The following is an 18482-nucleotide window of genomic DNA, read 5'->3' as shown; positions in this document are numbered from 1 at the left end:
TTTTTTTTAAAAAAAGTATTTTATTTGTATAGTTATTTACAGAGCTTTCTTTCAAAGAATGAATGCCCAGATTTAATTTTTTTAGACTTTTAAATTCAAATTATAATCCGCAAACTGCAATCCTGTGACCCCAGAAATATATCCCAAGAGTCCGAGGAAACATCAGAGCTCCCTGTCCATCGATGATGGAGAAATAAAATGTCAGATCCCCCACACAGCAGTTATGGAAACATCTAACAGCTTTTGAAGCTCCAACACTGGTAAGGGCCCCACTGTTTCGCCTAAAGATTTTCCCCGTGGGAGGAAAATGGTTATTTATAAAAACATCTGTTAAAAGGACCCGATTGCAAGATCACTTATCCACCCTCATTTCTTTCCTGCCAGGAAGAGCAGAGTTGGAGAAGGCACACAGGCTGCCACGGCGGAGACGCCTGGATCCTCACCAGCACCTGTGCCGGCAGAGCTCTACAGTGACTAGATGAGGCTTCCTCAACCTCGGCCCTCCAGATGTTTTGAGACTACAATTCCCATCATCCCTGACCACTGGTCCTGCTAGCTTGGGATCATGGGAGTTGTAGGCCAAAAACATCTGGAGGGCAGAGGTTGAGGAAGCCTGGACTAGATCCACAGTACTGGAGGTGGTTACACTTGCTTGGTTTATAGTCCTATTGGGTTTGACTAAATTACTTCAGGTCCACTTTCTCCAGTTTAACTCATTTGCAAGTTGGGTTTATGTTTAACAAATATTTGACCAAAGCAGCTCTATAAATGTGCTAGCTGCAGCTCAATAAAATGGAGGGTTGTTTTTTTTAAAAAATAACCTAATTTTCAGCACCATACCTGAAAGCTTTTCTTCCATGTTCATACTTGTGAAACTTTATCTACAAACTTCAAAATGAAGTGAAGTATTAAAAAGAGCTTGGCAGAATTCATTAAATAGATAAATGAAGTTAATCAAAGTAATTATTTTCCTATTAAATGAAATGATTTAAATTAAGTAAACATTTTCATTTTGTAACTTGCCAGTCTTTATAGAATCCTTTACCCACTGCTCAGACAAAATTTTAAACTTCCTTTTGAACGTTCTTCTCAGAGTCTTTATCTCCTTCAAATGAGCATGATCTCCACTGATTACATGGGATACACCCTCTTCAAGCTGCTGAACCACTTTCGCTCCATGAAATCGAAGTATCAGCGCTGCAGTTAATAGTTTTGTTTGTTTAATCCTAGCACCTGAATTACTCAATTCATCAGAAGGCGCCAGGTAAATCGTGTGCTGCCTGAACATACTTAATGGAGAGCTTTCCCATGAATAACGTGCTTCTATGTCAGCAATTGCATCCTGAGAGATCTCTGCCTGAAAGTTATTCATTCTTGAGAACACCTGCTTTAGTTTGGCAATATCAGTATCCCCTGTGTAACTATCACCATAGCAGTCATATTCACAGGCAAAATGTTGTTTTGTTTCTGGCGACATGTGAATCATGAAATCAAGCTGCCAGGGTACAAATGTTTTGGATTGAAAGCACTGTAAAAGCCACTCCGCTCTCACAACATCATACTTGTCAGAAGAAATAATATTTTTCACTCTGACATTCTCGATTCCTGCAATCACACAATAGGTGTCCAAACCAGGATTCTGGACTATGCTGCCGCCATATTCCGCTATTTTACTTTCCAGCTGATATTTTGAATATTTTTGTGTCCCTGTCATAACACAAAACTCAACATCTTCAAATATACTGGAAATCTGGTTTACATTTGAAAGATCAGGAGCTTTAAAATGATCTATTAAACCAATTTTTTTTTTAATCTTGGGCACAGTTTTACGTTTCTTTCCTTGTGGCTCATCATTATCTATATCAAAGTGCTTAGTCGCTAGCTTTCCACAAGCTTTACCTCTGAGTTGCTCTAGAATGTCAAGAGTCATACAATCATGCCATTCTTTATCTTCTCTTATCCTCTCAATACGAGGGAAACGTAATGTATAATCAGTTTTGTACATATCACTGCTCACAATCTCAGCTGCTTTAATCTGGACGATGACTGAATTACAAGGCTCAATATAGACTTCAGGCTTCTCAGTTCCACACAAGATACTTAAAGGAGGATCTTTTTTACGATAAGGTTTCCAATATTTGGCTAATTTCAAGCCAAGATCATAAAGTTCTTTCATAGTGTAACCAGAACCAACACGACAAATGGAGTGGAACACTGATGGCTTTTCACCAGGCGGAGGAGTCTCAGCAACTGCACATAAAAAATGTGACATCATGCCACCACGAAGACCTTTTCCCCAGTAGCCCCCAACAATTAAAAGGTCTAGTTCATCCATTAGTCCACTAACATACTCTGGTTTGATCTTGAACCATCCTTCCCCACGTTTGTCCGGCTTGTAAATTGACATGGGATCTTTTACCACAATTCCTTCTTCTCTGTTATCTATTGCTTCATTTAGAGAATCTATTACTTCTTTCTGAGTGTTAGCTTGATTTTTAGGAACAAACTGCAAACGACCTTTTATTGGTGTAAATATCTCATTCAGTTTCTCATATCTTTTGCTCAACATCTCATGACCCAATTTTTGGTTATTAACCATTAGAACATCAAACACACAGAAGCATGTCTGTAAATCTGAATCATCCGACATCTTTTTGATGTCAAATTTGCTACCCTTCTGTACAAAGTTCTGTGTGGTGGGATTGTAGGCCATCATTTCACCATCTAGAATGCAGTTCTGAATATTATTGTTGAAGATATTATGAATAAATGGAGTCAATGAACCTTCCAAGGGAGAAGCTCCAAACTGCTGAGTATAATCATACCCATTTCGGGAAAAATACTTGTAAACATCTCCATCTTTGTGCATCTGCATTCGCTCACCATCTAATTTGGTTTCTATGTAAAAACTCTGGTTGTTCATTTGTTTTTCAATTTGTTGTATATCAGCAATAGCAGCAAGCATCGGTTTAAAGGCAGAAAATAATGTAATAGAAACATCACTAAGAAATACAGAAGGATTGTGTAACTGTCTACAGACTTTCTCCAAATCAGTTGTAACATTGTGCAACTCTGAAGCATCAGGATGAAAGATGGAAAGTAAGGTTTGCTGGCTGACACCAAGTTTCAAATCTTTTATGATCATCCTGATCAACCATTTCTGTTCAAGTGCTGAACTCTGAGTTATTAACTGAAGAAGGCTCTTCTTGACCAGATCTCTCCTTTTGGCAGCATTATTATTAGAAATGGAATCTAAAATATCGTTCACTTGTTTTATGGTCAGTTGACCTTTCCTGGGACACCTTTGTTTCAACACAAAATAGGCAATCATAGCAAAGTCTCCAGCATCTCCCCGTGAGCCAGTAGGTGTTCGATAATTTAAGAGTTTTAAAGCATCTTTTCCATCTTTGGGTAAATTTAACAGCTCAATATACAGCTTAGCAAGCATGGTTTCTTTAATTCCATAAGCCATCCTTTCTCTTTCCAACTGTGGAAGAATAAGCCTCATTGCTGGATAAAAAGAATCTGTTACATCTTTTTCATTTTTATGAAGAGCATCATGATATTTCCTCCAGGAATCTAAAAACTCCTTGAAATTCTTGGTTTTCTCAGGTCGGGATTTGCATTTTTGTATTCGTTCTAATGTTGAACAGAGATCTTCAAAAGGAACTTGTGATGCCACAGTTAGTTGGGAAGGAGAACAGGAAGTAGAGATGGAAGACATCTTGAGTATTTCACTACAAAAAGAAAGAAAATGGCAAGTTTGTCTTCAAATAGTACAACTCCCACCTTATTCCTGCTTTTCCTTGAATTAGCCACATAGCTCTACATTTAAAATGAATCTCAGTTTTATTACACAACATTAGGTCCAGTCACAGATGACTCTGGGGTTGCGTGCTCATCTCGCTCTTTAGTTTAGAAAAATGGTAAGATGATACATACATCATTTTATTTGTATGCCATCTATGCATGATGTGGTGATAGCTGCGGAGGGATTTAGGAAGTTTTTCTCTTCTCATAACTCAGGGCCACCCTGTGAAGCTGAATGTTGCAAAGAAAGCAAAAAAGTACTTTTTCACACATTGCACAACTAAACTATGGAATTCATTCCTGCAAGAGATAGCGCTGACCACCAAATCTGATGGCTTTAAAAGAGCATTAGATAAATTCATGGAGCCATAATGGGAATGTTCTACCCCCAGAGAAACATGCAATTTGCCTCTTAATGCTAGCTGCTGTGAATCACAAGTGAGGAGAGAGAGGGCTGTTGCTCTCATCTCCTGTGTGGGCATTTCTTCCACAGCGTTAGCCACTGAGAGAGCAGGTGCTGGACTTGAGGGGTCAGTGGTCTGGTCTAGCAATGAGTGGCCGAAAGAGGAAAGAGCAAGAGACACACATGAAAAACGATAGACAGAAGTATCTCACCGTCTGGATAGGTCGTATTTCCAGGTTCATACTAGAGAACAATGTTGAAATATCTTTAGTTTTAACATGTGGGAGGAGCACGACGTCGCAGACACCGATACAGAAATGACATGTTGACGTAGCTGCGACTCCCCGCAGGTGTGTCCAGGCCACTTCGGGGGCCCCTGGCGGCGGCGGCGGCGACCCGTCAAGAGCAGCTCGGGGGCTTCTCCTCCCACGTCCAAGCCTTGGCCTGAGGCGCCGGAGGGTCTGCCTGGCCCGCAGAGGGGAGAGACCCCGCGGAGCCGCGGCCGGCCTGCTGGGCCCCGGGCTCTGGCTCCCTTCCTTCTCGCCTCCGCGGGGCTCCTCCTCGTCCGCCTCCGCCGCTCGCACGGAGACCAAAGCGCAGCCTGACAGGAAGAGCGCCGCCGGCCTTTCTGCTCTGCGCATGCGCGAGACCTCGCCTGTTCTCGCGGGGTTTCCTTCTTCCTTCCCCCACCACCAGGCGCTCCCCTGATAGGCTCCGTCGCGGCGCTCGTTGGAAACCTTTGCCCTTCGAACTTTGACCCGGAAGCGTTGCCGTCCGTGCCGGTTTCCCGGAAGTGGTGAGTGGGCGAGGAGATTCCCGGCCGGGGGGCGGGGAGGACGACGGAGGAGGCGGGAGCGGGGCGCGGGCATGTCCCGCCCGGGACCGCGATGAGGTGGGCGCCTCGGGGCTCCATCCGCCCGAGCGGAGCAGCGGAGACGCAGGTAGGGGCGGCCGGGGAGCTGCGGGACTCTCCTCTCTGCCCTGCGCTCCTCGCCGAGGACGGCCTCGTCCCCCGCCTGCCCTGCTCTCGCCTTCCGCCTCGCAGCAGGTAGCGAAGCGCGGCTTGCCTGGCGCTTCCTGGGCAGGGCGACGGCGGCGGCTCTCGGTGCTGCAGGAAGGCCCTTTCTCGCGGCTGACCCCTGCCTCGGCCCCCTCCTGCCCAGGGCCCACATCCCGCGTCCTTGTCTCGCCCAGGCGGCTGCCGCGCCTCGCACCAAACGCCCGCGCGCCTTCGAGGGCCGCGCAGCCCGGCGCCGTCGGTTCTGACCGGTTGCCGCTCTCTCTGGCCTCGCTGCTGAAGATCTGCCGGCAGCCTCATTACTTAGCTCTAAATGACATTCTTTGGAATCTAGCCCTGCTGAGTTTGTATAGTATCTGAAATAAGTGTGCTTCGCAGTTCCAGTTTATTCCAGTGGAATTTGCTTCGATGTGAGTATGTTCACGGCGGTAGAATGGCTTTGTGCATGTTTACCTGGAAGTCCTGATTTTTCCAAGTAATAATGCATGTAGCCTCCACTCTATTATAAGGCAAAAGTTTGGCTCTGTGGTGGCATTCCAGAAGCTTTGGTGATAGCCACAGTAGAAATCCAGGAAAGCTGCCTGGGTAATATATTAAAAACATTATTTAATAGCCTAAAAAGTTGCTTGTGAAAAATCACAAGCATTCTGGGAGCATCACTCTGGGATGCATAGTTGAGTTTGTGAGTTCTCTTTTGTATGTGAACACTGCAGCCTGTAATGCCCTATTAAAAGAGCAACTCTTAACTGGAAATTAATAAGAATCATGTCTGATACAAGATGTTTTCCAAAGCTGCAATTACTTATTTGATAAATTTAACAGTTATTAATGTAGCCTCATTCCTGTTTTTCAAAATTACGGTAACAATTATGATAGTGAGGCAATACTGGCTAATACACTTCCTTTTGTAACTTGGCACACCATCGGTACTCCTTTAAGTGCTGTGTGTCCTGTTTCTGGATATGAAGGCCTAACAATACAGTATTCACTTGAAATGGAGCAATTACGGCTACAGCATATGCAGTATTCCAAATGTGGCTGAATCGTATATTTTGTGTGTGTGTGTGGCTATGGACCTAAAGGACTATGGAACTTCCCATGAGTGGTGGTGCAGGTGACTGTCTCTGCAAGCTTTTAAGTAAGCATTGGTCTATTTCAGATGGCTTTTACCTAACATATGCTGTAATCCTATTTGCTTTAACCAGGTAGCTTAGCAGGTTTTAAGTGGTGGTTTTGCTGGTTTGATGAGTTGTTTTATTCTTATAGGTTTAAATTTTCTGGTATTGTATATTCTGCTGCCAACACTACTATTAACTCAAATCAATGTCACTCCTGGCCTTTTGAGCATCAAAGTGTCTTTGATGCTACACTGTTCAAAATAGGGTGACCAACTTTGGTCATGGATGGGATGGAAGGGGGTGACTAGAAGAGCATGAGGGAGATGCAAGCAGGGCCCCCCTAGAAGCAGGGAGTTTGAGTGATCAAGAGAGGTCAGGAGAAGGAGGGTCTTCCAGGACAGGCTTAGAGACTGAGAGTCACAGTGTGAGTGCCAACTTAAGAGGAGTCGGAGGTTGGCCCTGCTACACAGCAGCAAAACAGTCTCAGTCCTGCTGGCTTGCCTCCCCTTCTGCCACCCCACTCAAAAAGAGTCCTGCACATTGCTGAGCTACGGGCCAGGCAGGCCCAGAGGAGGAGCTTGCCCCCTCAATGCAGACTTCGTCCTCTTGGGAGAGATCCAGAGTGAAAGGCTAGAGGTGGGAAGCTCAGAGCTAGTGGTCAGTTTCAGCAATGTTTTAGCTGGATTAAGATGAACTAGAGGAATCTGCTGTGTTGTTTTCTGTTAATAAGGAGCTAATTGCATTCCGTGCCTTTCATGTATGTGCCTGCCCTGTGGTTGGCCTGGATTGCTGATAGCTCCTTGACAGCTGTTCACAAATTTATAAAGATACAGGTTTGGGAAACTACCCCCTCTAAATGACATATTTTGCACACAAAATTTATTTCATCTTCAGCTGAATCCCCTATCTTGTCTTTAATTGCTTTACAAAGATCCATAAAATCTAACAACATCGTTTTAGGTAGTCCTATATTTTTATTTTATTGGTCCTCAGTTACCAGGCACCTGTGTAACTTTATTCTATTATTCTGAATGGCTTCAGTTTGAAGCATATAGGCATTTTGTGTATTGTCTATATCAGTGACCACTGGTCCTGTTAGCTAGGGATTATGGGAGTTGTAATCCAAAAACAGCTGGAGGGCCACGTTTGGCCACCACTGGTCTATATGATGCTAGCTGGGATCCAGAGCCTCATTATGTGAAGGCACATCTGTTTCTAACAGTTTCTCTTGATTCCCTAATCCTGCTCTGCACTCCCAGACATACTGTACTGTTTGTGAGGGTAGTAGCTGCTGTGGGGGGCAGAACGACTGGTAGGGGTGTTTGAAAGATGCTAATCAAATTGTACTTAGTGATTGTATTTAGAAAAGTGTCATTTAAGCAGCTCCAGAATTTTTTCTGCTTTTGCTATTGAGCTTTGGAGTTATTTCTTGTAGATATTACACATTATGCTCTCTGAAGAAATACTAATGGCATTGATTACACACAATATTCTAGATCTAGATTTCCTTCCCCCAACAGTATTTCAATTTATTTTGAAATCCCACGCGTGTTTTTATTTATTTAAATTATTTATTTAAATTTATTTTGGAGCCCACACGTCTTTTGCACTACATAAAGTATAGGTATGAATTACCTTATACATTTGTTGTCCCTTTTAAAAGTTGTTTTTAAAGAAGCTTATTTATTTTCTTTTTTCAGGCTTCATATGGACTAAAGATTCATTGACTACTATAATGGAAAAATCATGGATGCTTTGGACTTTCATTGAAAAGTGGCTCCTTGCATTGGTCTCATGGTCCTGGGGCCTCTGCCGTATCTCTCTCTTACCTTTGATAGTAACTTTTCATTTGTATGGAGGCATGATATTACCTCTGTTAATATTTGTATCTATTGCAGGTATATTATATAAATTCCAGGATGTGTTGCTTTATTTCCCAGAGCAACCTGCTTCATCACGACTCTATGTCCCCATGCCTACTGGCATCCCACATGAAAATATCTTCATCAAAACCAAAGATGGTGTGTTGCTCAATCTGATTCTTCTCAGAAACACAGGAGACAATTCCTCATATTCACCTACTATCATTTACTTTCATGGAAATGCAGGAAACATTGGTCACAGACTACCCAATGCTTTGCTGATGCTGGTAAACCTGAAAGTAAACTTATTGCTGGTTGACTATAGAGGCTATGGAAAAAGTGAAGGAGAAGCAAGCGAGGATGGCATCTATTTAGATTCTGAGGCTGTGCTAGACTATGTGATGACTAGATCTGATCTTGACAAGACAAAAATCTTTCTCTTTGGACGATCCTTGGGGGGAGCAGTTGCTATTCGCCTAGCATCTGAGAATTCCCATAGGATTTCTGCCATCATCGTGGAGAACACATTCCTTAGTATCCCGCATATGGCCAGCACTCTGTTTTCTTTCTTTCCGATGAGGTACCTTCCCTTGTGGTGCTATAAAAACAAGTTCCTCTCCTATCGGAAAATATCTCAGTGCAGAATGCCTTCACTCTTCATCTCTGGGCTTGCTGACCAGCTGATTCCTCCAGTTATGATGAAGCAGCTTTATGAGCTTTCCCCTGCGCGGACTAAGAGATTGGCAATATTTCCAGATGGAACTCATAATGACACTTGGCAGTGCCAAGGCTACTTCACAGCACTTGAACAATTCATCAAAGAAGTTGCAAAGAGTTATTCCCCTGAAGAAATGGCAAAAATGTCATCTAATGTAACAATAATATAACTAACTCCAGTCTTTCTGTCTGATACAACTGCATTGTACCTGGATTTGTAGAAAGTGATAAAGAATGACAATTTTCAAAGTGTGTACTCTGTCTTGTACTTATCTAAAGAGCAAAATTAAACATGGAGAGATCTAATAAATTATGAGCCAGCTAGTTTTTACACTTAGCGTTATAAATAAGTGATGTTTTTGATAAAATTAATCTTAATTTCCGTTTCTTAGATTAAGACACATTAATAAACTTATTGGTAAAAATAAAATTAACCCTTGGGGAGATCTGATGTGGTGCAAGAGGAATCCACCTGTGCAATGGGACTTCTTTCCTTTGTAGCGCCCCCCCCCCCCCAATTTTGCTCCAGAGAATTATAGGATGCTTCATAGAGCAGGGTGGGATGGGGCAGGGAGAAGAGAAACCGGAAGTTCTGTTGTACAAGAAGATTTCTGTTGTGCAGGCAGACAGACATCATTGGATGTTGCCCACTGGTTTTAAGAGAAGAACAGAGCTGTTGCATGCAGTGTATGTTTTGGCTGCATAGGTAACCATGATTAGCGACACACACTATAGCTAGAGCTTTGGGATGCATGATAAACCCCTGAATCTCAGATTGTGTAGTGTGCTTAATATTATAAGTAGCACTAATGGCCCCCTGGGCTCCTTTGGGAGGAAAGGCAGGGTAGGAATTAAAAAAATTATGGAAGTACACTCTATTCAGTATGACATGGCTGCATTCATTGCTTATTACATCCACATGCAGGATGAATGGAGAAAAGATGCATTTGAAGTTAATGATATATTAGTGTTGATATTCCCATCCAGTCATGAAGACGGGCTGACTAGTGTTCATGTTGCTATGTTTGCTATCCTTGTACTGGAAGGTTTAGTGCCCTTACTTAGCGCTTGTGCATTTTGCCTCTTGTGCTTGTTCCCCTAGAAGCCATGAGTGCTAAATGCATCAAACCTAAAGTCAGGTTGGAATATTGCTTTCTACTTAAACAACAATATGAGACGTTGGACTACAGGGAAAGGGTTTTTTAAAAATCTACTGTCTAACATTTACTTCTGCTTTTCATATCAAACTCTTTAACTATTTTAAAACGTTTAATTAAAAAGTTTTCTTGTAGGGGAATTGGTTTTCTTTCACTGCAGCATGGTTGTCATTTTCTAAACATTGTTGACAGATGTCATGTAACATGAATAAAACTGAAAATATTTTGGTTATTAAAGGCCAGAATCATAGGTGTACTTCTCAGGAAATAAGTCCCACCAAACAACAGGACTTCCTCATGAAAATATACTTGGGATTGAGCTATTAAGAGGGCCAGACTAAGTGATGAAGACGGTATTAAATAATGAGTTTGAAATTGAGTATACTTTACAAAATCAAATTACTTATTCTATTAGGATATCTAGTATGTGTGTGTGTTGTTTTATTTTTACTTTATAAACAATTCATTTATTGCAAAAAAAGTTTTTTATTTTCCGAGAAAGAGAAAAAACAGTTTACCCATTTAGAGTGCTCCAGAATCTTACAGAATGCAATTTTAACCACTCATTTTTAAAGATGTAGTAAAATCAAAGAGTCAGTTTTGAAACTGGTGGTGCTTGTTTGAAAAGCGCATAAATCAAGGTATTATGCATATGCTTGTGCAGGAAGTGGAAAACTAATGGGTAATACTTAATTGTTAGTCATACTCAGAGTCTTCAGTGGACTGAAATTACTTAAATCCATTGATTTCAGTGAGTCTGCTGAGTATGACTAACATTGGATATTGCCCCTTAGAACCAATATTGAGTATTTGAGGACATTTTCTTTCTGTTTTTCCTCTATCTTCTCTGACATAATTGCTTCCTGTTTAGTCTTCTTCCAACATCTCATTCATCATTCTATTAACATTTATTACATGACACAGAAACTGCAAATAAACTCTTAAATAATTTGATATATTTCAGCAACCACAGCGTTTGTTCTTTGCCATTCTTTTTTGTGGTGTGCTATTTTAGCTTCATCGGTTTTGGAAACATGCCTCTATTAGTGTTCACAGAAAGTAAATTAAGCCTTATACAAAACCTTCAGCATTAGCATGCAGTAGCATACTGTAGGATGTAGATCATACCATCCACAGTTGTAGAAAGCGTGAAGTTAAAACAGTGCAGGAATGCTGCAATGACACCCTAGACGACAATGATCAGTATATTATTGGCCTGAGTATTGCTTTGGAAGAGAATCTTACAGTAATTATTAATCTTATAGCATTTGTTGTAGATATATCCCTTTCCCCTCATCTTTTTATAATGATATGTGTATTTGCTATGTGCACTTTGACTTTGCTTGGAGCTCATCAACTTGTAGAAAAAATATAGGTTACATTATCTTTTATATAAGAGCAACTGAACAGCCCTTTGTGGGACAGTAAATCAGCCGAGACTTGAGCTTCGAATTTTGCCTCCGAAATCTGTGGTACTTTCCAGAAAGATTAGCAATGGTCTATGTGATGGCCTGGGATTCCGATTCGGAGGATGAAACAGAGGAATCCCGGCCTGCACAGGAGTCCCCGCCTCCAGGGCCGGCTGAACTGGGGCCAGGCCTAGATGCTGAAGAGCCTGCACCTGTGGCAGTGCATCAGGAGCTGGCCCCAGGTGAAGCCCTTCTGGCCCCAGAGAGGCTTGACGACTCAGTGGCCACAGGTGAGCCTCCTCCAGGGCCCAGTAACCCTTCGGCCTCTCCTGATCTGCAGAGGTTTAGAGCAGAGAGGCGAAGGGAACTGGTTGCCCCCAGGAGGAGTGCTCGCCTTAAGGCCAGAGGAGGCGGGGCTCCTGGGGGCCGGGACCGCCCCTGGCCTTAGAAGAGGATAAAAGCCCAGTCAGCCCGGCCCCAGGTTGCGGGAGCAACGTCGTTGTTGGCTTCGGACCTTCCTGCGTTCTTGATCCCTGCTCGGCCTCCTGTTCCTGACTATCCGGTACTCCTGTTCCCTGCTCGGCCTCCTGTTCCCGACCATCCGGTGTTCCTGTTCCCTGCACAGCCTCCTGTTCCAGCGTTCCTGTTCACCGCCCGGCACTCTGCCTCGGACCTTGCCCCTCTTCGTGTGGACTTTGCTACACCCAAGGTACCTTACCCCCGGGACCAGCACAGTTTGCTCCCGCCACCTCCCGCACTCCCCCTTCGTCGGGGTGCGTTCGGGAAGAGCCAGAGGCCATGGCTGAACAGGCGGCTGCACTGGTGGCTTTGGCCCAGGAGAACCAGGCCTTGTCTCACACCGTGCAGCAGCTCAGTGACGCGGTTGAGGCACTTCAGCAACGCTTGGAAGCCCTACCGGCTTCTGGGGCCGACGCCCCGGCTCCGGGCAAGTACCCAGTGGCTTTGCCTGAGAAATTTGATGGAGCCCCGGCCAGCTTTCCCATGTTCCTGGCCCAGGCCAAACTGTATATTCAGGGGCGAGCCCGGAACTTTCCTGACGACCGTACCAAGGTGCACTTTTTGATTAGCTTGTTAAAGGACCAGGCGGCCAAGTGGGCGTTGCCGCTACTCAGGCAAGACTCCCCCTTGCTGGCAGACTATACGGGGTTTTGCAATCGTTTGGAGGCCGCGTTCGGCAACCCCCAGAAAGAGAGTCAAGCCAACCGGGCGATTCGGCATTTGAAACAGGGCAAGTCCACGGTGGCCACATATACCACGGAGTTCCGGCTGTTGGCACAGGACTTGACCTGGAATGACTCGGCACTGCGGGACCAGTATCTCGAAGGGCTTTCGGACGAGGTACTGGACCAGTTGGCCACAATGGAACGCCCCACCACGCTGGACACTCTCATTCAACGGAGTCTACAAATAGGCGACCGGTTGGAGGATCGTCGTCAGGCCCGGGGTCGCCGACACTTCCAGTTCACGGCACCAGCTTTTTCCGGCAGCCCCACGGTCACAACTGATTTAACGGAGGAGCCTATGCAGCTCGGGGCAGTGCGGCCACGCCTTTCCCCCGCAGAGAAGGCGCGGCGTCGGGATGGAAATCTCTGTCTTTACTGTGGCGGAAGTGGACACTTCGCTCGGTCCTGCCCTGAGAAACGCCAGCCGCAGGGAAACCGCCAACCCCAGTAGCTGATGGCCCTAGCTACCGGGGGTCCCAAACCGTACAGAATGGGCCCGCACCAATGGACTTGCAACATCTTATGGTTTCGGTACGTTTATACCCTCCAGGTGGGCCCTGGATCCTCACCCATGCTTTGGTAGATTCAGGGGCAACCCGCTCCTATATGGACGCTGCTTTTGCCGCCCATCATCAGGTGCCACTTCGGAACAAGCCAGTACCGGTCCAGGTGGAAGCGATTGACGGACGACTTCTGCGTTCAGGTGCCGTTACTCAGGAGACCCAGCCTCTGGTCCTGTGTCTCCAGCAGCACCGGGAGTTGCGAACTTTGGACATTGCCTCTATGCCCCGCTTCCCCCTGGTGCTCGGGATGGACTGGCTGGAGGCCCACAACGTTCAGATTGACTGGGTCAAACGGACCGTGCACTACCCAGACCCATGTTCCCATGCTCAATCCGGAACGCTGGCGGCCGCGCCCTCAGAGGAGGCAGCACCCACGCTCCCAGCCGTGTACCAGGACTACCAGGACGTGTTCGAGGAACGGGGGGCAGACCAGCTGCCGCCGCATCGGCCTTTTGACTGCGGCATAGACCTCCAACCCGGAGCGCCTTTACCAGTGAGTCGCTTATATTCCCTAACAGAGCCAGAGCGCGAGGCTTTGCAGGACTTCTTGCGCAAGAACCTGGAGCGTGGGTTCATTAGGCCTTCCACCTCGCCCACCGCGGCGCCGGTGCTTTTTGTTAAGAAGAAATGTGGGGAACTCCGCCCTTGCCATGATTACCGAGCCCTGAACAAAATTACCGTCCCAGACCGGTACCCCTTGCCCCTTATCTCGGAGCTGCTGGAGCGGGTGCAAGGGGCACAGGTGTTCACCAAGCTGGACCTCCGGGGGGCCTACAACTTGATTCGGATCCGAGCCGGGGATGAGTGGAAGACAGCGTTTGGGACCCGGTACGGGCAGTTCGAATATTTGGTTATGCCTTTCGGTTTGTGCAACGCGCCTGCTGTGTTTCAACGCTACATCAACCACGTGTTTCAGGACCTGTTAGACAAGTACGTGGTGGTGTATTTGGATGACATACTGATTTACTCCCGTGACCCGGCTCGCCATGAGGGACATGTCCGGACCGTGCTGCAGCGCTTGCGTGAGCACCGTTTGTACGCAAAGCTCAGCAAGTGCGAGTTCCATCAGCGGACTGTGGACTTCCTTGGTCACCGGCTCTCTCCAGATGGGGTGCAAATGGACCCGGGGAAGGTGACAGCGGTTCAAGAATGGGCGGCACCCCGGAACCGCAAGGACCTACAGCGTTTCCTGGGGTTCGCCAATTACTACCGGACCTTCATCGCTGATTATGCTCATCGCACCACCCCGTTGACCCGGCTACTGCGCCCAAAGACGCCGTTTTCCTGGGACAAGGAGGCAGAGGAGGCGTTTCAGGGGTTGAAGGCCTGTTTCCAGAGGGCACCAATCTTGCAACATCCTGACCCCTCTCGACCCTTTGTGGTGGAGACCGACGCTTCCAGTACGGCTCTCGGTGCCGTCTTGTCTCAACAGATTGGTCCTGAAGCGCCACTCTTACCCTGTGCCTTCTATTCCCGCCAGCTCCTACCAGCGGAGCGTAACTATACTGTGTGGGAGCGGGAACTACTGGCCATCAAGGTAGCCTTTGAGGTCTGGCGCCACCATCTTGAGGGGGCACGACATCCGGTGGAGGTGAGAACCGACCACCGGAACCTGGAGTACCTCCAGACCACCCGCAAGCTGAACCAAAGACAGATCCGGTGGGCGTTGTTCTTTTCCCGGTTCCAGTTCCGGATCCGCTACATCCCTAGCTCTCAGAATCAGAAGGCGGATGCCCTGTCCCGGAAACCTGACGACAACGCAGACACGGTACAGCAAGCAGAACCCACCACGATCCTACCTCCGGCTGCATTCCTGGCCACCCAGGAGGCGCAGCCACTGCAGGTTCGGGTGCGGGAACAGCAGCGGGTCGACGCTTGGGCCCAGGAACGACTCCGGGAGCTGGCTGAAGGGTCCAGCCCACAGTATCCGGGGCTGGTCCTGCATCAGGGCCTTCTGCTGCACCACGGTCGTTTGTACATCCCGCCAGGGCCACTACGGCTGGAGGTTCTCCGGATGGCCCATGATGCCCCAGCAGCGGGGCACTTTGGACGGTATCGGACCACCCATCTGGTCAGTCGAGAGTTTTGGTGGCCCCGCCTGAAGGCTGACGTGGCTCGCTACGTTGCTGGTTGTGATGTCTGCCGGCGCGCCAAGGGACCTACCGGGCGACCCCCCGGCCTACTTCAGCCATTGCCAGTTCCACCGCACCCTTGGCACACGGTTTCGTTGGACTTTGTAGTGGACTTACCCTCGTCTCGTGGCTGTACCTGCCTTCTGGTTTTCTCCGACCATTTCACCAAGATGGTGCACTGCGCTCCCTGTCCATCTGTACCCACAGCCAAGGAAACTGCTCAGCTGTACCTTCAGCATGTCTTCCGCCTGCATGGCCTACCTGAGCGCGTGGTGTCCGACCGGGGCGTTCAGTTCACATCCCGGTTCTGGCAAGCACTACACCGGACCCTCGGGACGGAGGTCTGCCTCTCGTCAGCCTACCACCCACAGACCGATGGCCAGACGGAACGGGCGAACGCGGTGCTGGAGCAGTACCTCCGGTGTTACTGCAGCTACCAGCAGGATGACTGGGTCGACCACCTGGCATTGGCGGAGTTCGCCTACAATAACGCGGTGAATGCGTCCACCCAGCAGACCCCGTTCCAGGCCAGTTATGGTTATCATCCACGGCTGTTTCCAGAGGTGCTGCCGACATCCGCAGTCCCGGCGGTGACGGAGTGGCTTCAAGAGCTCCAGTCCCAGCAACAGCTTTTGGTGGAGCAACTGCACCAGGCCAAGGAAGCGTACAAGGCCCAGGCCGACCGCCACCGCCAGGTGGGGCCGGAACTTCGCGTCGGTGACCTGGTTTGGCTCTCCACTCGCCACCTCCACCCCTCTCGACCTTCGCGGAAGTTGGACGCCCGCTTCACCGGCCCGTTCCCTATCGTAGACCAAGTCTCTCCTGTGGCATTTCGTCTCCGGTTACCCGCAACCCTGAAGGTTCACCCGGTCTTCCACAGGTCCCTTTTGAGTCCGGTGGCCCCACCCGACGAGTTCCACCCGAACCGTCCCCGACCGCAGCCAGTGTTGGTTCGGGGAGAGCCTGAGTACGAGGTGGAACGCATCCTGGACTCCCGATACCGCAGGGGGAAGCTGCAGTATCTCATTGACTGGAAGGGGTACGGACCGGAGGACCGTTCCTGGGAACCAGCGGCCAACGTCCACGCACCTGCCTGCCTCCGAGAGTTCCATGCGACGTACCCCGGCAAGCCGGGTCCGGACCCTCGGTTGAGGGGGGGGCCTGGGAGGGGGGATGGTGTGATGGCCTGGGATTCCGATTCGGAGGATGAAACAGAGGAATCCCGGCCTGCACAGGAGTCCCCGCCTCCAGGGCCGGCTGAACTGGGGCCAGGCCTAGATGCTGAAGAGCCTGCACCTGTGGCAGTGCATCAGGAGCTGGCCCCAGGTGAAGCCCTTCTGGCCCCAGAGAGGCTTGACGACTCAGTGGCCACAGGTGAGCCTCCTCCAGGGCCCAGTAACCCTTCGGCCTCTCCTGATCTGCAGAGGTTTAGAGCAGAGAGGCGAAGGGAACTGGTTGCCCCCAGGAGGAGTGCTCGCCTTAAGGCCAGAGGAGGCGGGGCTCCTGGGGGCCGGGACCGCCCCTGGCCTTAGAAGAGGATAAAAGCCCAGTCAGCCCGGCCCCAGGTTGCGGGAGCAACGTCGTTGTTGGCTTCGGACCTTCCTGCGTTCTTGATCCCTGCTCGGCCTCCTGTTCCTGACTATCCGGTACTCCTGTTCCCTGCTCGGCCTCCTGTTCCCGACCATCCGGTGTTCCTGTTCCCTGCACAGCCTCCTGTTCCAGCGTTCCTGTTCACCGCCCGGCACTCTGCCTCGGACCTTGCCCCTCTTCGTGTGGACTTTGCTACACCCAAGGTACCTTACCCCCGGGACCAGCACAGTCTAGTTTTGAATGGAGAAGGATTCATAGACTCCCCAGTTATGCCTGAAGAGATAAGAGAAGCTTATGCTTTCAAGTAAGTACTTGTGCAGAGCTGGAGTATGATGCTTATATGAAATTTGTGCTTGTTTTCACAATGAGTATTTGCATAGGAACTGTATAAAGCCCCTTTCTATTTCAGATGTCCCCCCTCCCCCCTCAGGAAGGTCAGGCTTTTAAATATTATAGCACAAGCTTATTGGGTCCAATTGTAATGACAGGTGTATTGTTTTGAATACATTTTTATCTTTGATAATTCAGTAAAAAAAATCTGGATTAATTTATGGGACCAATTGAGGGTCTGTACTCAAGGGTTTGTGCATTGTGGCACAAGGTGATACTGAAATCAGAGTAAGGATATTTAAATGTCCTTTTGGTGCTCTTATTTATTTGCTAAGGTTAAATACCCTACCTTCTGCTTTGGCAGATCCACAAAATAAAGGTTACTGAAATTTCAGTACAATTCAATTAGAAAATAAGTATGGGGAAACATCTATAGATTTTTGTTGTCTGTGTAACTTTTTGCAAATGACACAAAACTTTATGGTAGAACTCTTGCCAAAAAAATAATAATTGCTGCATGCAATAGAATTAAAGATACTTGTGGGTTCAATTTTGAATGTTTCACTTAGATCAAAACAAAAATTAAAACTGCAGCCATATGTATTTTCACTTAAAGTAAATATTGTTGAGTTCTGTGAGATTTGCTTATAAGTAAACATGTTTAGGGCCAGACTGTTGGTATATGTGTGTTTTCTACAGATTAAAAACAATATTTGTCATTTCATATTTTTAGACATGCATTTAATTAAGCACTTCCATTTTCATTTTAATGGTTTTTTTTTACAATAGTAGATTGATTTTCCTTTTACATAACCTCTATTTTTATGTACTAACATATGCAATAAATTGATAACACCTACAATTGCTAATAGCCTTTTCTGTGTGTTCGTTTTGTTTTCAGTATAATTATCTGTCAATTTCCTGTAGTTTCAAAATGTAGAATAAGCCATCAGTTGGGCAGCAGTGGAAAATAATCTCTTTAACACTTACAACACTGCCAACTTAATCTGTTATACATTCAGTTCAGATAATTTTAAAGGCACGTATGACTTGAGTAAAGATTGGTTGATGTTTGGTCTAGTAAGCTTATCCTTTTTTTGGTCAGTGCATCAGAATTGTTTTCAGATAG

The 18482-nt window shown here is 47.1% G+C and overlaps 2 protein-coding genes across 8 annotated transcripts; one reads left to right on the top strand and one right to left on the bottom strand.

The window, feature by feature from the left end:
- On the bottom strand, positions 1–4865 carry LIG4 (DNA ligase 4). Of its 2 annotated transcripts, none has more exons than XM_083401275.1 (2): positions 4426–4865; positions 1–3737 (listed from the first exon to the last, which is right to left on the bottom strand). In XM_083401275.1, the coding sequence occupies exon 2, from the start codon at positions 3722–3724 to the stop codon at positions 989–991; it is 2736 nt and encodes a 911-aa protein (XP_083257401.1). In that variant the 5' UTR covers positions 3725–3737; positions 4426–4865; the 3' UTR covers positions 1–988. The 2 variants fall into 2 exon arrangements, with proteins under 2 accessions (XP_083257401.1, XP_083257402.1); XM_083401276.1 differs by having other exon boundaries at positions 1–4041; positions 4426–4843.
- A 101-nt stretch (positions 4866–4966) lies between these two features.
- Positions 4967–18215, top strand: ABHD13 (abhydrolase domain containing 13). Of its 6 annotated transcripts, none has more exons than XM_083402444.1 (3): positions 4967–5009; positions 8050–11588; positions 17258–18215. In XM_083402444.1, exon 2 carries the CDS (start codon positions 8085–8087, stop codon positions 9096–9098), a length of 1014 nt encoding a protein of 337 aa, XP_083258570.1. In that variant the 5' UTR covers positions 4967–5009; positions 8050–8084; the 3' UTR covers positions 9099–11588; positions 17258–18215. The 6 variants fall into 6 exon arrangements, with proteins under 6 accessions (XP_083258570.1, XP_083258573.1, XP_083258574.1 ...); XM_083402447.1 differs by lacking the exon at positions 4967–5009 and adding an exon at positions 5032–5105; XM_083402448.1 differs by lacking the exon at positions 4967–5009 and adding an exon at positions 5035–5154.
- The last annotated feature ends 267 nt before the right edge of the window (positions 18216–18482 follow it).

The sequence above is a fragment of the Podarcis tiliguerta genome, assembly GCF_965153285.1.
Source record: "Podarcis tiliguerta genome assembly, chromosome: 1".
NCBI classification, from domain to species: domain Eukaryota; kingdom Metazoa; phylum Chordata; class Lepidosauria; order Squamata; family Lacertidae; genus Podarcis; species Podarcis tiliguerta.
Note: the sequence above shows the minus strand (reverse complement) of the source record. Positions and strands in the feature narration are given on the sequence as shown.